This window comes from Trachinotus anak, unplaced genomic scaffold (genome assembly GCF_046630095.1).
Source record: "Trachinotus anak isolate AG129_WGS33_773 ecotype Australia unplaced genomic scaffold, CSIRO_AGI_Tana_v1 ptg000025l, whole genome shotgun sequence".
In the NCBI taxonomy this organism is placed as follows: Eukaryota; Metazoa; Chordata; class Actinopteri; order Carangiformes; family Carangidae; genus Trachinotus; species Trachinotus anak.
The window spans coordinates 5,877,357-5,892,593 of NW_027273876.1; the positions used below are offsets into that span (position 1 = coordinate 5,877,357).

A 15,237-nucleotide genomic window follows, 5' to 3' on the forward strand; every position below is an offset into this window, starting at 1 on the left:
GTAGTTAAGTAAGGGTGACCCTTAAAAACTGCTGGTGGTGTTTTTTTTTATCACCTGCTCGTCCCTGTAAGCCCAGTCTGATCCTGGGTGCTATCTTCAGACTGAGTCTTCCTCTCATCTGGGTCGTCTGAAATTTTCTTATGAGAGTCTTCAGATTGGTAGCAGCTGTGGCTGTTGGCTGGGTTCAAGCTGTGGGAGGCTGCGGCAGGCCAGCAGGGAGGAGCTCCAACATCTGGAAAAGAAGGAAAGCTGGCTGAAAGGCAGAGGCGAGAGCCCAGCAACATGAGTACTCTCTGAGCCAATCCTGCTGCAGTGGTGTTAGCTTTACTGTTTGCTTGGTGTAAATAAAAGGTTTCAGGTGCCAGTGTTGTTGGGTCAGCATTGAACCACAGTCTCTGCAGTAAGAAGTTCATTTAAAAGTGTGCATCTGTTTGGTAGAGAGTGTAAGACAGAGTGGTCGACGCAGCTGAAAGAGTGGGCTGCTGTTGTTGAGATCCGACCCTGTGGGCCTCTCCTGATGTCAGAGCATGTCTAAACATGTGGGAGCCGCCTGTTAGAGGAAAAAGGAGAAAGGGGGTTGAGGTGGTGCTTGAGCTGGTCAAGAAAAGCTTTTCCTCCTCAAATCTGCCTTTTTGGACTTGCTTTTCTTTCTGAAATATTTATGTCATTCTTAGTAAAATGACATTTCCTCTTCAGCTTCTACTCTCCGTACTTAGTTTCTGCAATTTCACAGAACAACGTCTTGTCACTGCCGAGTTGAAATGTTTTATAAAGAGGCTACAAATGGCAACCACAGTGATGATGAGTTTCTACAGCCAGTAATGCAGTGGTGCAGTATGATAGCAGCTTAACTGTTCCCTCGGGTCAGTGATCATTATAAGGAATTAAAGCCACCATTACAAATTACCAAGATGAATCACATATTCACAATTTTTGTTCAAATAAATACAGGGACCATTTTCCAGTAAGAAACACTTTATAAAGGGTTCATAAATGGTAACTAAAGGCTCTATTGATACTGATTGACATTGCAAGAAGGACAACAAATCATACACAGTTATAAAAACAATAAATTCCATAGAAAGTTTTAAAAATGCAGGAGTCCAAGTGAGTAGACAACATAATAACCAACACAATAAATACCAGAAACATCAACAATGAAAATACTCTAAATCAAACATTAAAAAGAACATTTCACGTTTCCTGTTATGTGCAAAAGTAACATATTCCAGTTCCTGGCACCATAAAACCTAAAAGAACAAGTACCCAGTTTTTTATTCAAGTTCAACAAACACACACACACACACACACACACACACACAAGCGCTGGTCTGGTGGGAAGGTGCTAATTGAGATAATAATAGATAACAATAAAAGTAATGGTTTATAAATGGGTAATAAGCTCTTTATGAGGACATTGCTTTTTTTTGTTTTTTAGGTTGCCAGGTTGTGAGGAAAAAAAATCAATTTGGCTGGTGTACACCCACATCTGGTATAACTACCTTGTCTTTTTTATCTTGTTCTTAAATTCATCATAAAGGACCCTCCAATGGACAGTCTGACCACGTAACCTTCTGGAAAAGCATTGCATGGAATCAAGACCATTATCAATGCGTCAACAACTTTTTGATATGTTAAATGAAAAAGTGAGTCAGTCATTCATAATGGGTTAAAAACCTAACCACTTAGGCTGTAACAGGGAGACAGATGTCTTTTACAACCTGAACCGCCAATCCAAATGCTGCTCCTACAACTATCCCAAAGTTAGAAGATCATCAAAGTTACAATTCAGCATGTGGGGGGACGTGAATGGCTGAAACAAATTTCATGACAATCCATAGAATAGTTGTCAAGACATTTTACTAAAAAACAAAAATGTTAACCTCATGGTTTTGCGAAAGGGATAAGTCAAGAGATAACTAAAGAAAACCATTACCATTCATTCCCTGGGGACCATGAATAGCTACACAAAATTTCACAGCAAAGCATCCAGTAGTTATTGAGATATTTCAGCTTGGACCAAAGTGGAGTGACCAGCCAACCAACACTGCCATCCCTAGAGCCACGCTGCTAGCATGGCTCAAACAGTGGGTTGGGTTTATCCTTTACTCAAAAGATGGATAAACTGAGTGTACGTGGGTCTGTTTATAACCGTGTTAGTCAGACAGCACAGCACAGCACAGGAAAGTAAGAGTTACTATAGATGTCACGTTTATTTCTGGTGAAGTAGTGCACTTTATCGTGCCATGGTAATTATATGTTATGGTCGACTCAACTTCCAGCCAGGCAAAGTCAGTATAATTAACTTCTGTCCCTCCCAGTTTGCTCTTCATTCCTTAAACTCGCCTTAGTTTGGCCTTTTTATTCTAAAGCACTGACAGAAAAAATGGTGAGAGCAGCGAACATGTACACCAAGCAGCAGTGACTGAGAGTGCTTTCCCTGGGTTTGTACAGCAGAGGGACGAAGGTTAACAGAGTGAGAGAGGTACTGGCATCCCACCGGCTGTCTGGACAGAAGGGGCATTCTTCTCTTTGGATCCCCCCGGTCGTCTCCAACAGACCACAGTTTGTCAGCCAATCTACCCACCGTTTACTGAGGAAATGTTCACTTAGTGCAGGAAATCTGAGGTTTCCCCCATATGTTTGATTTCAGATGTTACCCAAACAACACCGGGGTTATAAGTCAGGTCAGAACAACATAGGTGGGAACTAAATCCAGAGGGGTTTAACAGTGTCAGTTCACCAGTAAGTGATACATAAATAATTTGTAAAAATAATCACCCATTATACCTGATGCTATAATACAATCACTCTTGGTAATTTACTGATTTTTTTTATACATAATAATTGATTCAATAATTTAGATCTCTGTCTATCTTAACACAGTGAAAATGTTTTGAGCATTTGGATGGCACATAAATGTTTGGTTTATCAAGTTTATTGGTCATGTACAATGAAACATTTTTGCACAATTGAAAAACAAAGTTAATAAAAAGATCACAATATACCTAAATACAAATATAAACAATGGAGAAATAGTATTTTACAGAGATCAGTAAATAAGACAATAAAATAAAGAAAACACTTTTTCCTCATAATTTATCTTTATGTGCACATGATCATAAAAAGAAAACTGAAAGCTTTTTATAATTTTATATATTATATGCAAGTAAACACTAGGTTAAACATATTATTTACTATAAAATTTGTAAAAGATTTACAGTAGGTTGTTAAGTATAAAAAATGGTACAATTTTTCCATAACAAACTTATATCGTTATCTTAATTTAATGAGTGGTTTACCTTTTAATGAGTGAACCAGCTGTCTGTGTACTTTGTTATTCTAGCTGCATAAGACAAGGCAGTCTAGTGTGTTAGCACAGATCACCAGACTGAATGATCCACCATGATTCCACTTAGGATGGCATGGCAGCTTTTTCAGTTTTGAAATTGGCCCATGTTTTCATCATTGTTAGATTATTTCCTTTAAAGACAAAAAGGACATTACATCTGTTCCTTGTAACTGTCAGAAAAGGGCATAAGCATAGATAGACATAATCTAAGTCATCTAGGACAGAGTTAGGACAGAGTGGTGGCGTATTCCTCTAAGCTTCTCTTAATAATCGAGGGTCCTTTTGCACCAGGTTTGTGCAGTTATACCAATGTCCTGCAGGGGAAGTACAGAGCGTACTCACTGCAGTTTCTTCTGAGCCAGCTGGGCCAGCTCTTTTGCTTTCCTCCTCTTGAGCTTCTTCTTGAGGAGGAGCAAGTCGATGTAGACTATGTGATCTAACACCGTAGATGCGCAGAGCAGTCCACCGTGTAGAGCTCCTGCTATCCCACAGCTGAACACGTCTTGGCCTGGAACAGAGAGATGCACACAACTTGCTGGATGAGATGAGACTACCTGGAGTCAGGACTCACATTCTTGTCTGTGTTTCCGTCTAGACTGTGATTTTCTCCACCAACTTTAAAGATAATACAATTTATTTTGCTTTGTGGCTTTCTTACAGTTTTGTTTTAAGTGCCACCAAACTAATACAGCAAAAACTGGCTACTTTTGTAATGCATTTCATAATATTAACCTTCAGTCACAAACCACAAAGGCTGCTTGTGCTTGCAGAAATTTTTACCATAAAATCCTTGGCCAAGAATTTGTTAAAATTTCAGTACCTGAGATGTAGAGGTTCTTGACAGGGGTGTTGCACCTGTTCCTCGCCACAGCCTCAGCATGGAAACGGTCCAGGTTGTGCTCAGCAGAGTACATGGCTCCCCGCTGGGCACCCAGGTAGTGTGTGTTGGTCAGTGGGGTCGCCACATCCTGGAAAACCAGCTGGAGAACAAGTCATATAAGTTACACTGCTGTCCATATTCAAACACAAACAAACTAAAAAAATAAAATAAATAATGGAGAACCTACAGTAACCTTTAAAGCTTTAATAGCTATAAATTGATCATTTGTTGTCGTACTCGTAGTTGCACAGACAATAGAAACATCTGCTCAAGTCTACCTTGTCTCTGATTTTAGGGAACAAAGTGCAGGCCCAGTCAAAGAGGTTCTTCGCAAATCTCATTTTGTAGTTGTGATATTCATCACCCCTTTTGCGCACAGTAGTGTCCTTCCATTCCTCAAACCATTCATACTTCACCATGGTCAGTATCGTCATGCAAGATTTTCCTGTGAACATGAAACGCATAAGACATCACACTGAGTATGTCTGGAATCTCAGATGTGCTATTTTCTGGTAATTAATATCAGATCATATCTACATACACAAAGATAAGATGATATTCTCATAGCAGTGCAGCTTTAAAACATGTTTTAAAGGGTACAACCCTTTAATCTTTCATTTTAGCACATCCTTTCTTTATATTATAATGTCCTATTAAAAAGTGTTGGATTTTGTTTGTACCTGGGTGCCTGATTTTGGCTTCTGGGTCTTTGGAAGATGGGATTGTGATGAACATCATGGGGATGTTATCTGGAGCTTCCTCTTTGCTCAGTGCAAAGAAGTCATCCATCCTTAAAAAATGAAACATTTAAATCATCATCCCTAAGTCAGAGCGGTATCAGGAGTATGGCAACGCATAAAAGAATCCATGAGTATGAAGTTGACATCCTGGATCTTTAACCTGACTGATCCTTTACTCCATCTAGAGGATGAAAAAGGGAACTCTCCACTTGATTGTTGAATAAGCCACATGATATACAGTCTGTTTCTTTGTGTAAATTGTATTATTATGTCTTCTGGAAGTGAAAGTTGACCCACAAGAAAAATGACAAATGTGTCAATGGTCCTGGTGAAAGGCCTATACTGAGGAATCAGTTTTACCTCTTGAGTTCATTGCAGCTTTACTGCTTATACAGTAGCGCACCCTTGTGGTTAATAAATAGCAAGTCCCTGTTCAGTGTGGTCACTGCCCTGCATACTTACGACTTGTCCATATCATTGTTCTTGAAAAGCCAGAAGTTAGTGGAAACAAAGCCCAACTCCTCCTCTGTTCCATCAAAGCCAGAGAAGACCAAGAAGGATCCTCTGCCGTGTTTCATCATGTTCAGTCTTTCCTGAATATCTATAACATGGGAGAATGTAGAATCACCTTGCAGCATCTTGACTGTTGTTACAAAAGAATTTGTGATATATTTGAGAATCCATCCATTTAGGTAAAAGAGATTATTTGTGTTGCTCACCATGCTTGACTTGAATCTCAGGTGGAAGAAGTTTCTGGAAGGTGGTGAAAATGCCACAGTTTGAGACAACCACAGGTGCATGAACCTCCACTTCCTCCTGACCTTTCCTCACTTTCACACCTGTCATGAGGCACAAAGGGAAAGTCGGTTACCTGGAAGAGCGTCTTGGCTTTAACTAGTGAAGATTGAACTGCTGGATTTAGTTCTCACCATAAGCTGCTCCCTTTTCATTAACCAGGATCTGGGTAACAGGAGCTCTGACCAGGCAGTTTCCTCCATATTTCTGAATGGTGCGGACAATGTGGTAGGGAATTTCACTGGCACCACCTTTAGGGTAGTAGGCGCCTCGTTTGTAGTGATGAATCAGGAGGGCATTGATCAGAATGCTGGAGTCTCTTGGAGGCACACCTAAATACACACAGAGAAAGGACTATTAATTTAGTTTAATTCTTCTTCAAAGTCACCTTGTTTAAACCAGTTTCAAGTCCACTCATCTAGTTTCATACTGTGTAGCTCACTGGCCCTATGTCACATCTTGGACAATGATTCTAGTACAGACATGGCAAAACAGTGGAACGTAACAGTCCTCTGACCTCAATCAACTTTCTGAAGATATTACTAAATACAGAAAGCCACAGTAGTGACATTTTTGTAGACCCACCATAAAACAAGTAAGAGAAGATGACGTGGAGATCCTTGTTGCTAGTCAGGGTGTTTACGAAATTTGTTGCAGCAGTGCCAGTCAGACGGAAGACTGGGGAGACGAGGTTTGCGATGCCCGACTTCAGCAGGAATAAGGACACCCACTGGGGGATCAGTTTTAAAGTAGCCAGATAGTGTGTCTTCTTAGCTGAGACCTGTTTGAATTTGGAGGAAGTTTGAAAGGCCTTTAAATGTAGAGTTTGCACTTTGGAGACAGATGACAGACTGAAATATGTGTCCACCTGCCCTTAGTACCTTCATGATTTTGAAGAATGTCTCAATGGCCTCAGTGTCGTCAGGGAATTGCTTCAGTAGATGAGCCTTCATCTCGGTTTTACCAGAGAATATGGTGTACTCTCGTTTATCGTCCCCCAGGCCGATCTGGATGGTATCGAAATGTTCATTCAGCTTCTGGAACTCCAGCTGGCCCTCTGAGATCTGGTCAAAGGCGATACGCAACAGACTGTTCTCATGGACCTGACCAATGTAGTGAAGCCCTGTAGAGGAAAGAGCCGAACATGGTGCAAAGTTATTTCCTGTTTGTAAAGGTACAGTTGCATTCATATCTTCTCAAAGGTAACACCAGGGAGAGAAATATGAATCACTTTTTTTTTTTCAACTTCCATCCGCTTTTTAAAAAAAGACTTTGACAATCTGTTGTAAATGCATCTTATCAATCAGGGCTGCCCAAGTAGCAAGTATCACTATTGTATCACTACTTGAAAAGTCAAAGTGGAAGTGCCTAAATCTTGAGTTCCTTTATGACTGGGCATTGTTGGCTCTAAATATTCTCTAAAACGTTCTTCTCAAAATGCACAGTTACTCTTTTTTTCCACAATTTCTTGTCTTAACTGTTCAAAAGACAGGAATTATGTAAAAATGAAAACATTCTCTGGTTTAAACTTGTCTATTGTGACGATTTCTTGCTTTTCTTCATCATACACGATAGTAAACTTTGTATGTTTGGATTTTAGACTGTTGGTTTGGACAAATTAAATTATATGGAGATGTCACCTTGAGCCCTGGGAAATTTCCTGACATTTTATTAAATGATTGGAAGATTGTTGAATAATAAAAATAGCCATTATTATCAGCCCTCATCCCAGCCTAGTACTCTTGGCTCTGACCAAATCTGAATTTGGATGTTGTTGCTCCAGGTGGTGGTAATTTAAAGCTTAAAAATGTCCCCTCTGAAAGCTTCTAAATCCATGTTTCTCTACATTATATAGCGCTGCCATATTGTTATGAATGTCCTATTGCTAACTTGAATGTCTAAGAAAGCCATTTCATGCATTCATTTTAAGGAAAAGTCAGAAATCATTCATTCATATGATGTCGCCACACCTCCTTCACACTTACTACTATATGTTATCAGGTTATACCTTGAACACACTCACTAAAATGCTGTGGTGTGCTGTTAGATATTGTAGGTCCCCAGATAACACATCACCCAGGCCCCTGAATCAGTAATCTATTACATTAATTTTAAGTGAAGAGCTGTTTTTCCTTTGTCTGATTCATTCACTTTAACAAATTTAATTAATTTGCAAAAAATGATGGACACTATTGCTATTCAAAGTTGAAAAAAAAAAAAAAATCATACTGCCCCTTTAAGAAAATAAGTACATGATGGTGCCAGTAGCATACATGACAAGTCTTCTTACCAACATCAAACTCAAAGCCTTTCTCTATGTAGGTGTGGCAGCAGCCTCCTGCCTGGTCATGTTGTTCCAGCACCAGGACTTTCTTCCCGGCTTTGGCCAATGTGGCTCCAGCTGTCAGCCCACCGATACCACTACCGATGACAATGACATCCAGATTCTGAGGGACCCTGTCAAGACTGAAACCTGGACAAAAACATACAGAACTGATGATGACATGATAAAATCTATTTCTCTAGTTCTGATACTTTCAGTAAAAAGGCATTGTAAATGTTATCAACTATTACCAACTGCTGAAACTGGGACGTCAAAATGTGTTGCATAATTGGGTTACATAATCCAGTCTGTCGTAAGTACACAACTGCTGAACTATTTTCTGTATCTGTGTTCTCATGGTGGCAATAAACAGTAGATTACAGTGCTAACATATTCATCGGATCATAATCTAATTAAGATAAAACACATACATGAAAACCAATTACTGTACTTGACCTAATCTAGACTGAGTTATGACACAGCAAAGAGGTAATTTAGATAAAACTGTATCAGCACAGCCCAGCAGTTGTAAAAACTAGAGTTAGTTTTATGTACGGTATTATAATATCTTTTAGATCCTACTTTCATCTACCACTTGTTAACTTTATTTATGACAGTTTCTAAAGGTCATTGTGATTGATGTCAGTGGAGAGTTTTAGTGTCACAAAAGACCGTGTTGAGTGCACTTTAAAGGTTTTAAATATTACAAAGAGGCATGGTTTAGCATTAGCTTAGCATAAACACTGGAAACAGGAAAACAGGTAGGCATTCTCAGGGCAAAGTTAAAGAAAATCAGCCGACCAGCACCTCCAAATCTCACTAATTAACATGTTGTATCTCATTTGTTTAATTTGTGTAAACATAAAGTGTAACAGTTCAAAACAGGAGTTTTACAGGAGGCGCAAAACCCTCCTGTAAACTGGTGAATTTCATCAAAAATATGAAAACCAAAATGAGCATATTTATTCTTCGGTTGACCTTTTTCACAGTGCACATTTTGACTTAAATGTCATAGGATTAAAAGTGTAATAATAACATAAATATTGGCTGTGTTTCATTTAGACATTCCAGTTTCAGGAATTTAGTGGTGATGTGAAAAAAATAAATCAGAAATATTGCCACAGATATTTACAATTTTAACTATTACACAGTTAGTAGCTGTATTGTTTTTTTTTTCTTTTGTAATTTTTTTTTAATAGAAATTTTTTTTTTAAAGTTTTTTTAGTTTTTCCTCTATTTTTGGCAGAGTTGGTGCTTTACTTGCTGAAATTGTCCATTTTTGCTGTAAAGATATATAAAATTAGTGTGCACTCAGAACAATTTTCAGTTGATTGTTGTTTCAAGTAATACCTTAACATATTAGTATAATATTTTAAGCATTCAATGTGCTGTATCGTGTTCGAGTACCCACAGAGCTCATCACCTGGTATAAAATATACTTCTTTATCAAAGCATTATGTCGCATTGATTGTGATGCTGTACACACACATTTTCTGCAGGTTGCAATTATTTTACCTTGCTTGATGACTTTGTCCCGCTTCTTCTGATCAAACTCACGAGGTCCGGGAGGTCTCACTGACTCCAGGGAGAAAGGGCTCGGTTTCCCAAACAGGTACCAGTATGTGCCGCCGGCCCATACAACCAACCAGACTAAGAAAATCAAGAGCCACATCGTGGAGATGATCAAATCACTGACTGGTGACTGGTCTGTAGTGGAGTGTTCACAGCAGCAGTGCGTCTGAACGCAGCTCTCCTCATAAGGCCCCTTTTATTATGCTGGGTGCCAAAGGTCTTGATACGTAAAGCTATTCATTTTATGACAAGTAATAAAGATTAAGTGTTGATCTATAGTGATGACAGTGCACAGATCACAGTAATTGTGTGCCAGCTGCTGTACAGTTGCATAGACTGACAAAAAAATACTGTCTTTGAAATTTTGGATATTTGAAAGATATTTACATGTACATTTGCAGTAATGTTGTAACAGTTGGATTTGACGTCACCAAATGGATGTTTTTCACCTAATTTTAAAGACAGTAGTCTTAAAAATTGAAGAGATTTACTGTTAACAGTCAACTATAAACATAAACCATGTAAGGTATCTGCATAATATTTGGAAGTCAGTGGTTTTTGTAAACAAGTAAACAAAAAGTCCCTTTCTCTGTGTAGATGACTACACTAAGGTTGTAATCTAAAAGGTTGTGAAACATTTTGTTTTCAGCCTGCACACAGTGTGAATATTCAGTGACCATAGCAAACTTGTAGGAAACCTAGATAGATATGTATATCCTCAATTCCTCTTATCTGATAAGGCAATTAAGATAAAGAATACACTGGTCCGATAAGCAGAGTTGTTGTCCTTGGGGACTTTTTCAAAAAAGAAAGAAATCCGGACATTTTACTGTGCAAATCATTAAAATCACTCTGAAGGCATCAGACAACTATATCCACAATATATTTCTTCTGAAAGAGGATTTAAAAAGAAACGTAAATATCTTGTGATCTATGTGATAACAGTTTTTGTAATGCACTATAGTTTGATATAATCCATGCATGGACTTTGAGCTCCGGTTATACATTACTTCAGTTGACATTGAGCCATAGATTTAATCTACAGCTACAGATAACATGAACCACAACAAAGCAACAAACCGTTATGGCTGGGCCGATTAAAACATGAAATTCAGCCAAAGATGTAACTTAACAGGTAAAGCACAGGTGTTAACTAATATGGCTCTGTTCCATTTAGGTGTGCCCCTACCAGCGTCCTGTTACTCTTAAATGAAGCCATTAGTAATGTGGTTAGTAACATCTGTGTTTAATGGGTAATAATAGCCACTGTGAGAGGGTTCTGTTGAAGTTTCTTAGTCTTCAAGTACCTGAATAATGTTCACAAAAACAATAAAAGTATAATCAAAAGTATAATTATTATATTTGATTCCTGCTTTCCTTTTTTTCACCTGACTTTATATTGTATTTAATTATATAATCGAATGGTCATCTTATTTTATAAATTAAATCCATTTAGATGACTTCAATCCATAAATGGCCAATAATTACAGTTTATTAGTTATACACAACCAATGTTATCTTAATTGTTTGAATAATTAATTAATTGAATAATTGTTGAAGAAGTATGTTATTTTGTGTGTCTGTAAAATCTCAGGAGCATGAAAATCAGACTACTGCACTGATGATGTGTAACCTGCACTCGCCAGCTCCAATGCTACAATGTCCTTTGCCCTTTAACTGAAGCACGGAGCTCAAAGTTTAGAGGTTGTTTTGTTTTCTGTGTTAAGCCAAGCTAAAACTTTGACTTTGTAGTAAAAGTCTGATCATGGTCCTTTAAATGATAAGGGGCCATAAATGGGTCACTATACTCGTGGAAAGAGGTTAAGTTGCAAATGTTGAACAAATTATGTGCTGTATGTATATGTATATATATTATATGTTTCCCAGATTGAAAATGACACTAATTGGATGGAGAGCTCGAAATGGAAGCCGGGATTGAAGCCGCAGGAATAAGCTTAAAGACTTTGATACAGGAAGCAGCTCTGTGTCAACAGTGCCCGACTGTGCCGCACCAAAGAAATCCTATTAAGATTAGACTGAGCAGTAGCTGCACGACTCCTTTGACTTTGCCCTGCTTTGTCTAGAAACACAGGTGAGTGTCATGATGACTTCCCCTGATTTACAGTCAGATGTTAGACATCAAAAAATATATAGTCAACCCTATTTAATATTAACCAATACAATAAAATGGGATACAAGTGCAATAGAAGTGCAGTAAAAGTGTGATTTACTAATATATATCAATAATCACAGCAGACAGATCAGGTCAAAGTTTCATACAGCTATTTGCATTTAATTACAAATTGACAAATATTTTCATATCAACAGATACATACAGTAATCCAGTGGTGGAAAGGGTCTTTTCTGGTTGCAGTAACATTGTAGATCTTAGTTCTCTTTCTACTGTACATTTTATCCATAAGAATTTCTACAGGAATATCACAGCAACGTAACCAGCTCCCATAAAAAAAAACTGCATGACTTTCCCCTGGATGCATGTGTGCTATGTTATTATGCAGCCTCCCTTGTCTCCCTTGTAGGGGTTCTTGTCATCTGGAACGCCCTTAATCAGCGGGTCATTTGGTAGCAGTCCGTCAACAAAAGTGATCGTGTCTGCACAGTTTGCGCTCACCTGTTGTTCAGAGGAAAGATGAAAACGAATGTAAGCACTTTCAACAGGCACCATGATGGAAACATTAAAACTGCATGCTAAAAAAAAACCTGAACATTTATCTCCTCTTATTGTTTTCCTCCTAATATTAATACAAAAGGTTTTTGGTACTTTAAATTAAAGATGAGTTTTTTTACAATTGATGGCAAGAAAATATGAAATTGTGTGAGAGATTGTTTACTTACTGCTGTCCTAGGTGTGTTAACTTCCTTCTTCAATTGTTCCAGCTCCATTTTCAAGATTTCCTTATCTGACATATCCCGAGCCATCTTGGCTATGAGAAGAAATCAAGATCCTTGTTTTGAGAGGTGTTAAATATCACCACAAATGCCTACAAATGCACTCTTGTGAAAATGCTATAAACTGTAGTTTCCTTAGTTTAATCTAATTCCGATCTGTACTAAAGTCTCTCAGTGTCAGAACAGATATAAATCCAGCAGAGACAAAGATCTTAATCATGAATCTTTACCTGTTGAATGTCAGGATCTCCAACAATCTGAGAAAAGTGTTGGCTCCTAAGAGCTCATCAACTGTATGCCCTGCTCTAGTCCGGTCGCTTCTTCTCACTGACTGATCCGTGCTGTCCCACTGCTCTTCATCCCAGCTGATCCCTGGCTGCTGGCTTTTGGGAGAGGTCGGCACAGGATTGGGCCTGATGTCACCAATCCCCCGTGATGAGATTAAACAATCAGGTGCCGTAACCCCTGAACAGGAAGGAGGAAGGAACGAATACACAGATCCTTATAGATCTGTGGGCAGCATGGTGGAGAAAGTGAGACACTGAAATAGAAATGATGGATGTGTGAACATCATATCATCTGTAAACTGTGGTACACGTGCCAAATTATAAGATAGTGGGATCGATTCATCCATGCACTGCTTCTCAGTGACTGTTCAAGTTATTTCAGCAGATGTAACAGTATTTTACTTTGAAAATATAAGGCTTTGGGATACAAAGGCAGTGAGAAAGAGTATTATCCTGCAAGTTAATATTAGAGGTGAGGTCATTGTATGTTTATACTGCACATCATGAGCACCAGGCCTTGCACCAAGAGGAAGCAGTCCAAGTCTTCATCACTGATTTGATTATATACTTTGATCTTTAAGTCTATCCAATCAGTTGCTCTTAGTCGTCCAATGTCATTCACATTATGGACTGATGCTCATGTTTTTGTGAATAAATTTGTTTTTGTGCAAGGTCTGGTGGACTGCATACAGCTCGTTCAGTAGTATCGCACCACATCCTGCATTCTGTTTAGCATATTTTTCCCTTGACACTAAGTGTGTTAGTGTGTTATTTACAGTGCAATCTGGGGCCTTTTCTGTATCTGAAAACAGACTGACTTCCTCGCAGTGGTTTGTTGAATGTGAACAGAAAACCCAAAGTTTCATTAAAAGTGATGGTGATCATGAAGCTGGGGTGGAACAAAGAACTTTCTCCATCCTCCACCTCCTGTTAGTTCTATAAAACCACTGTTCTTTGCCCGTCCACCTGACCTTTCATCTGAGACATGACAAGGTACTGATCCTTAACTAAACCTTCAGCAGGACTCACAGTAAGCCATTTTCAGGATCTGGGTTAGTCTCATCCACTCAAGATTAACCTCATATACGTCACAGTGGATTAACAGCAGTGTGGAGATGCTCCTGATCGTCACTCAGCACCTGAAGAAAAATACTTTCATTGCCATACTAATAACTGTTGCACTAAACTGCAACCATTTGCAGGAAATTGTCTTAATGACATTGATGAGTCTGTTTCTTCAGGCATTTTAATTGACAGTAGTACTGAAATGATGTATTGATTAGTGGATGAACAGAAAATTAATCAACAATCATTTTGAAGATTGAATTAAAGAATTTAACAGGTTGTTAAAAGTTAGAGGGGGGAGGCAGCTAGCTTGACGTGGCATTCGACAGACCAATGTCCGGTTCTGCCCAAGGTTTCTGCCTCTTAAAGGAAGTTTTTTCTTGCCACTGTTGCCAAGTTCTTGCTCTTGGTGGGAACTGTTGGGTCTCTGTAAATAATACCATTAAGATAAGGCCTCTTCTATTTGGAAAGCGCCTTGAGATAACTTCTGCTGTGATTTAGCACTGTATAAATAAAAGTGACTTGACCAGACCAGTGGTGGAAATATGATCACTCAGTTAGCATACTAATGCCAGCAAAGGGGGCCCATCGAGGCGGCCAGCTCGACCCCCAGGGGGCCCTGCTGCTGGATTAAAACTTTGTGAATAAAACTGAACAAATAATATCAATGGCGAGGTAACACAAAGTGCTTTTGTTAAAATCTGTGTACAGATATAGAACAGAAAACTGTAAAACTTGCCACTCAAAATTCCTACACGGTGTGTGACATTGAAGTAACAGGAGGAATTTTTTTCTCTATTTTTACAACCTGAATCTGACTGGACGGTGACAGTCCAATCACAAAGCAGACTCCCGTCACAGGGAAGGTGATTCTGTGGCCTTAATCTCTACTGGTGGAGCCCACATGGGTATGGGGTGCAGTCATGTCATGTGCATTACTTACCATTTCTTGCTGCAGCGGAATTGGCAGAATTTTCTGCAAAGTACACATGGGTCTATTAAAACCCGGACAGGGGTAAACAGGTCCACATTAGGACTGTTTTGCATTTTTTTCCCCTTAAAGTGAAACAGAGATTATGACAAAAGACTGAAAAAAGACAAATAAATAATGTTTGTTCATTGACTGTGCAAAGGCCGAGATAAACTCCCCTAATCATCCAGTAAATTAAAAAACACTGTTTAAATCTAAACTGCAATTCCATGATGGCTGACCTCTACATACCAGAATAAGGTTGTGGCAGCTGACACATTTTCCTCCAGTGACCTCTAACATTTTCTGTGGTGATCTGTGTTGTCCAGTAGATGGCGGTGTC

General features: G+C 38.8%; 2 protein-coding genes and 1 long non-coding RNA gene across 5 annotated transcripts in view; 1 reads left to right on the forward strand and 2 right to left on the reverse strand.

The window, feature by feature from the left end:
• Positions 1-8,229, forward strand: part of LOC139609210 (uncharacterized) — a 27,034-nt gene extending 18,805 nt beyond the window's left edge. For both annotated transcript variants that reach the window (XR_011685178.1, XR_011685177.1), the window contains one exon: positions 8,090-8,229. This is a non-coding gene — a long non-coding RNA (uncharacterized lncRNA). The remainder of the gene's footprint in view (positions 1-8,089) is intronic.
• LOC139609209 (inactive all-trans-retinol 13,14-reductase) lies at positions 2,795-9,857 on the reverse strand. The gene is made up of 11 exons (XM_071463495.1): positions 9,606-9,857; positions 8,058-8,240; positions 6,649-6,890; positions 6,353-6,548; positions 5,902-6,099; positions 5,692-5,811; positions 5,435-5,573; positions 4,913-5,022; positions 4,511-4,677; positions 4,173-4,332; positions 2,795-3,860 (listed from the first exon to the last, which is right to left on the reverse strand). The coding sequence occupies exons 1-11, from the start codon at positions 9,760-9,762 to the stop codon at positions 3,691-3,693; spliced, it is 1,842 nt and encodes a 613-aa protein (XP_071319596.1). The 5' UTR covers positions 9,763-9,857; the 3' UTR covers positions 2,795-3,690.
• A 2,071-nt stretch (positions 9,858-11,928) lies between these two features.
• gngt2b (guanine nucleotide binding protein (G protein), gamma transducing activity polypeptide 2b) lies at positions 11,929-15,189 on the reverse strand. Of its 2 annotated transcripts, XM_071463510.1 has the most exons (5): positions 15,147-15,189; positions 14,868-14,900; positions 12,803-13,037; positions 12,519-12,607; positions 11,929-12,294 (listed from the first exon to the last, which is right to left on the reverse strand). In XM_071463510.1, the coding sequence occupies exons 1-4, from the start codon at positions 15,172-15,174 to the stop codon at positions 12,580-12,582; spliced, it is 324 nt and encodes a 107-aa protein (XP_071319611.1). In that variant the 5' UTR covers positions 15,175-15,189; the 3' UTR covers positions 11,929-12,294; positions 12,519-12,579. The 2 variants fall into 2 exon arrangements, with proteins under 2 accessions (XP_071319611.1, XP_071319612.1); XM_071463511.1 differs by lacking the exons at positions 14,868-14,900; positions 15,147-15,189 and having other exon boundaries at positions 12,803-12,958.
• Positions 15,190-15,237: the final 48 nt, after the last annotated feature.

What these genes read in the sequence shown, in the direction of transcription:
- gngt2b (XM_071463510.1), bottom strand. Translation starts at nt 15,174, where the DNA reads ATGTGTCAGCTGCCACAACCTTATTCTG. An exon ending in GCTGCCACAACCTTATTCTG is followed by an intron (nt 14,901 to 15,146) that starts GTATGTAGAGGT and finishes TGTACTTTGCAG; the next exon opens with AAAATTCTGCCAATTCCGCT. An exon ending in GAGATCCTGACATTCAACAG is followed by an intron (nt 12,608 to 12,802) that starts GTAAAGATTCAT and finishes TTCTTCTCATAG; the next exon opens with CCAAGATGGCTCGGGATATG.
- LOC139609209 (XM_071463495.1), bottom strand. Translation starts at nt 9,762, where the DNA reads ATGTGGCTCTTGATTTTCTTAGTCTGGTTGGTTGTATGGGCCGGCGGC. An exon ending in CATTCTTCAAAATCATGAAG is followed by an intron (nt 6,549 to 6,648) that starts GTACTAAGGGCA and finishes AAATTCAAACAG; the next exon opens with GTCTCAGCTAAGAAGACACA. An exon ending in TCCCTAAAATCAGAGACAAG is followed by an intron (nt 4,333 to 4,510) that starts GTAGACTTGAGC and finishes CTTGTTCTCCAG; the next exon opens with CTGGTTTTCCAGGATGTGGC.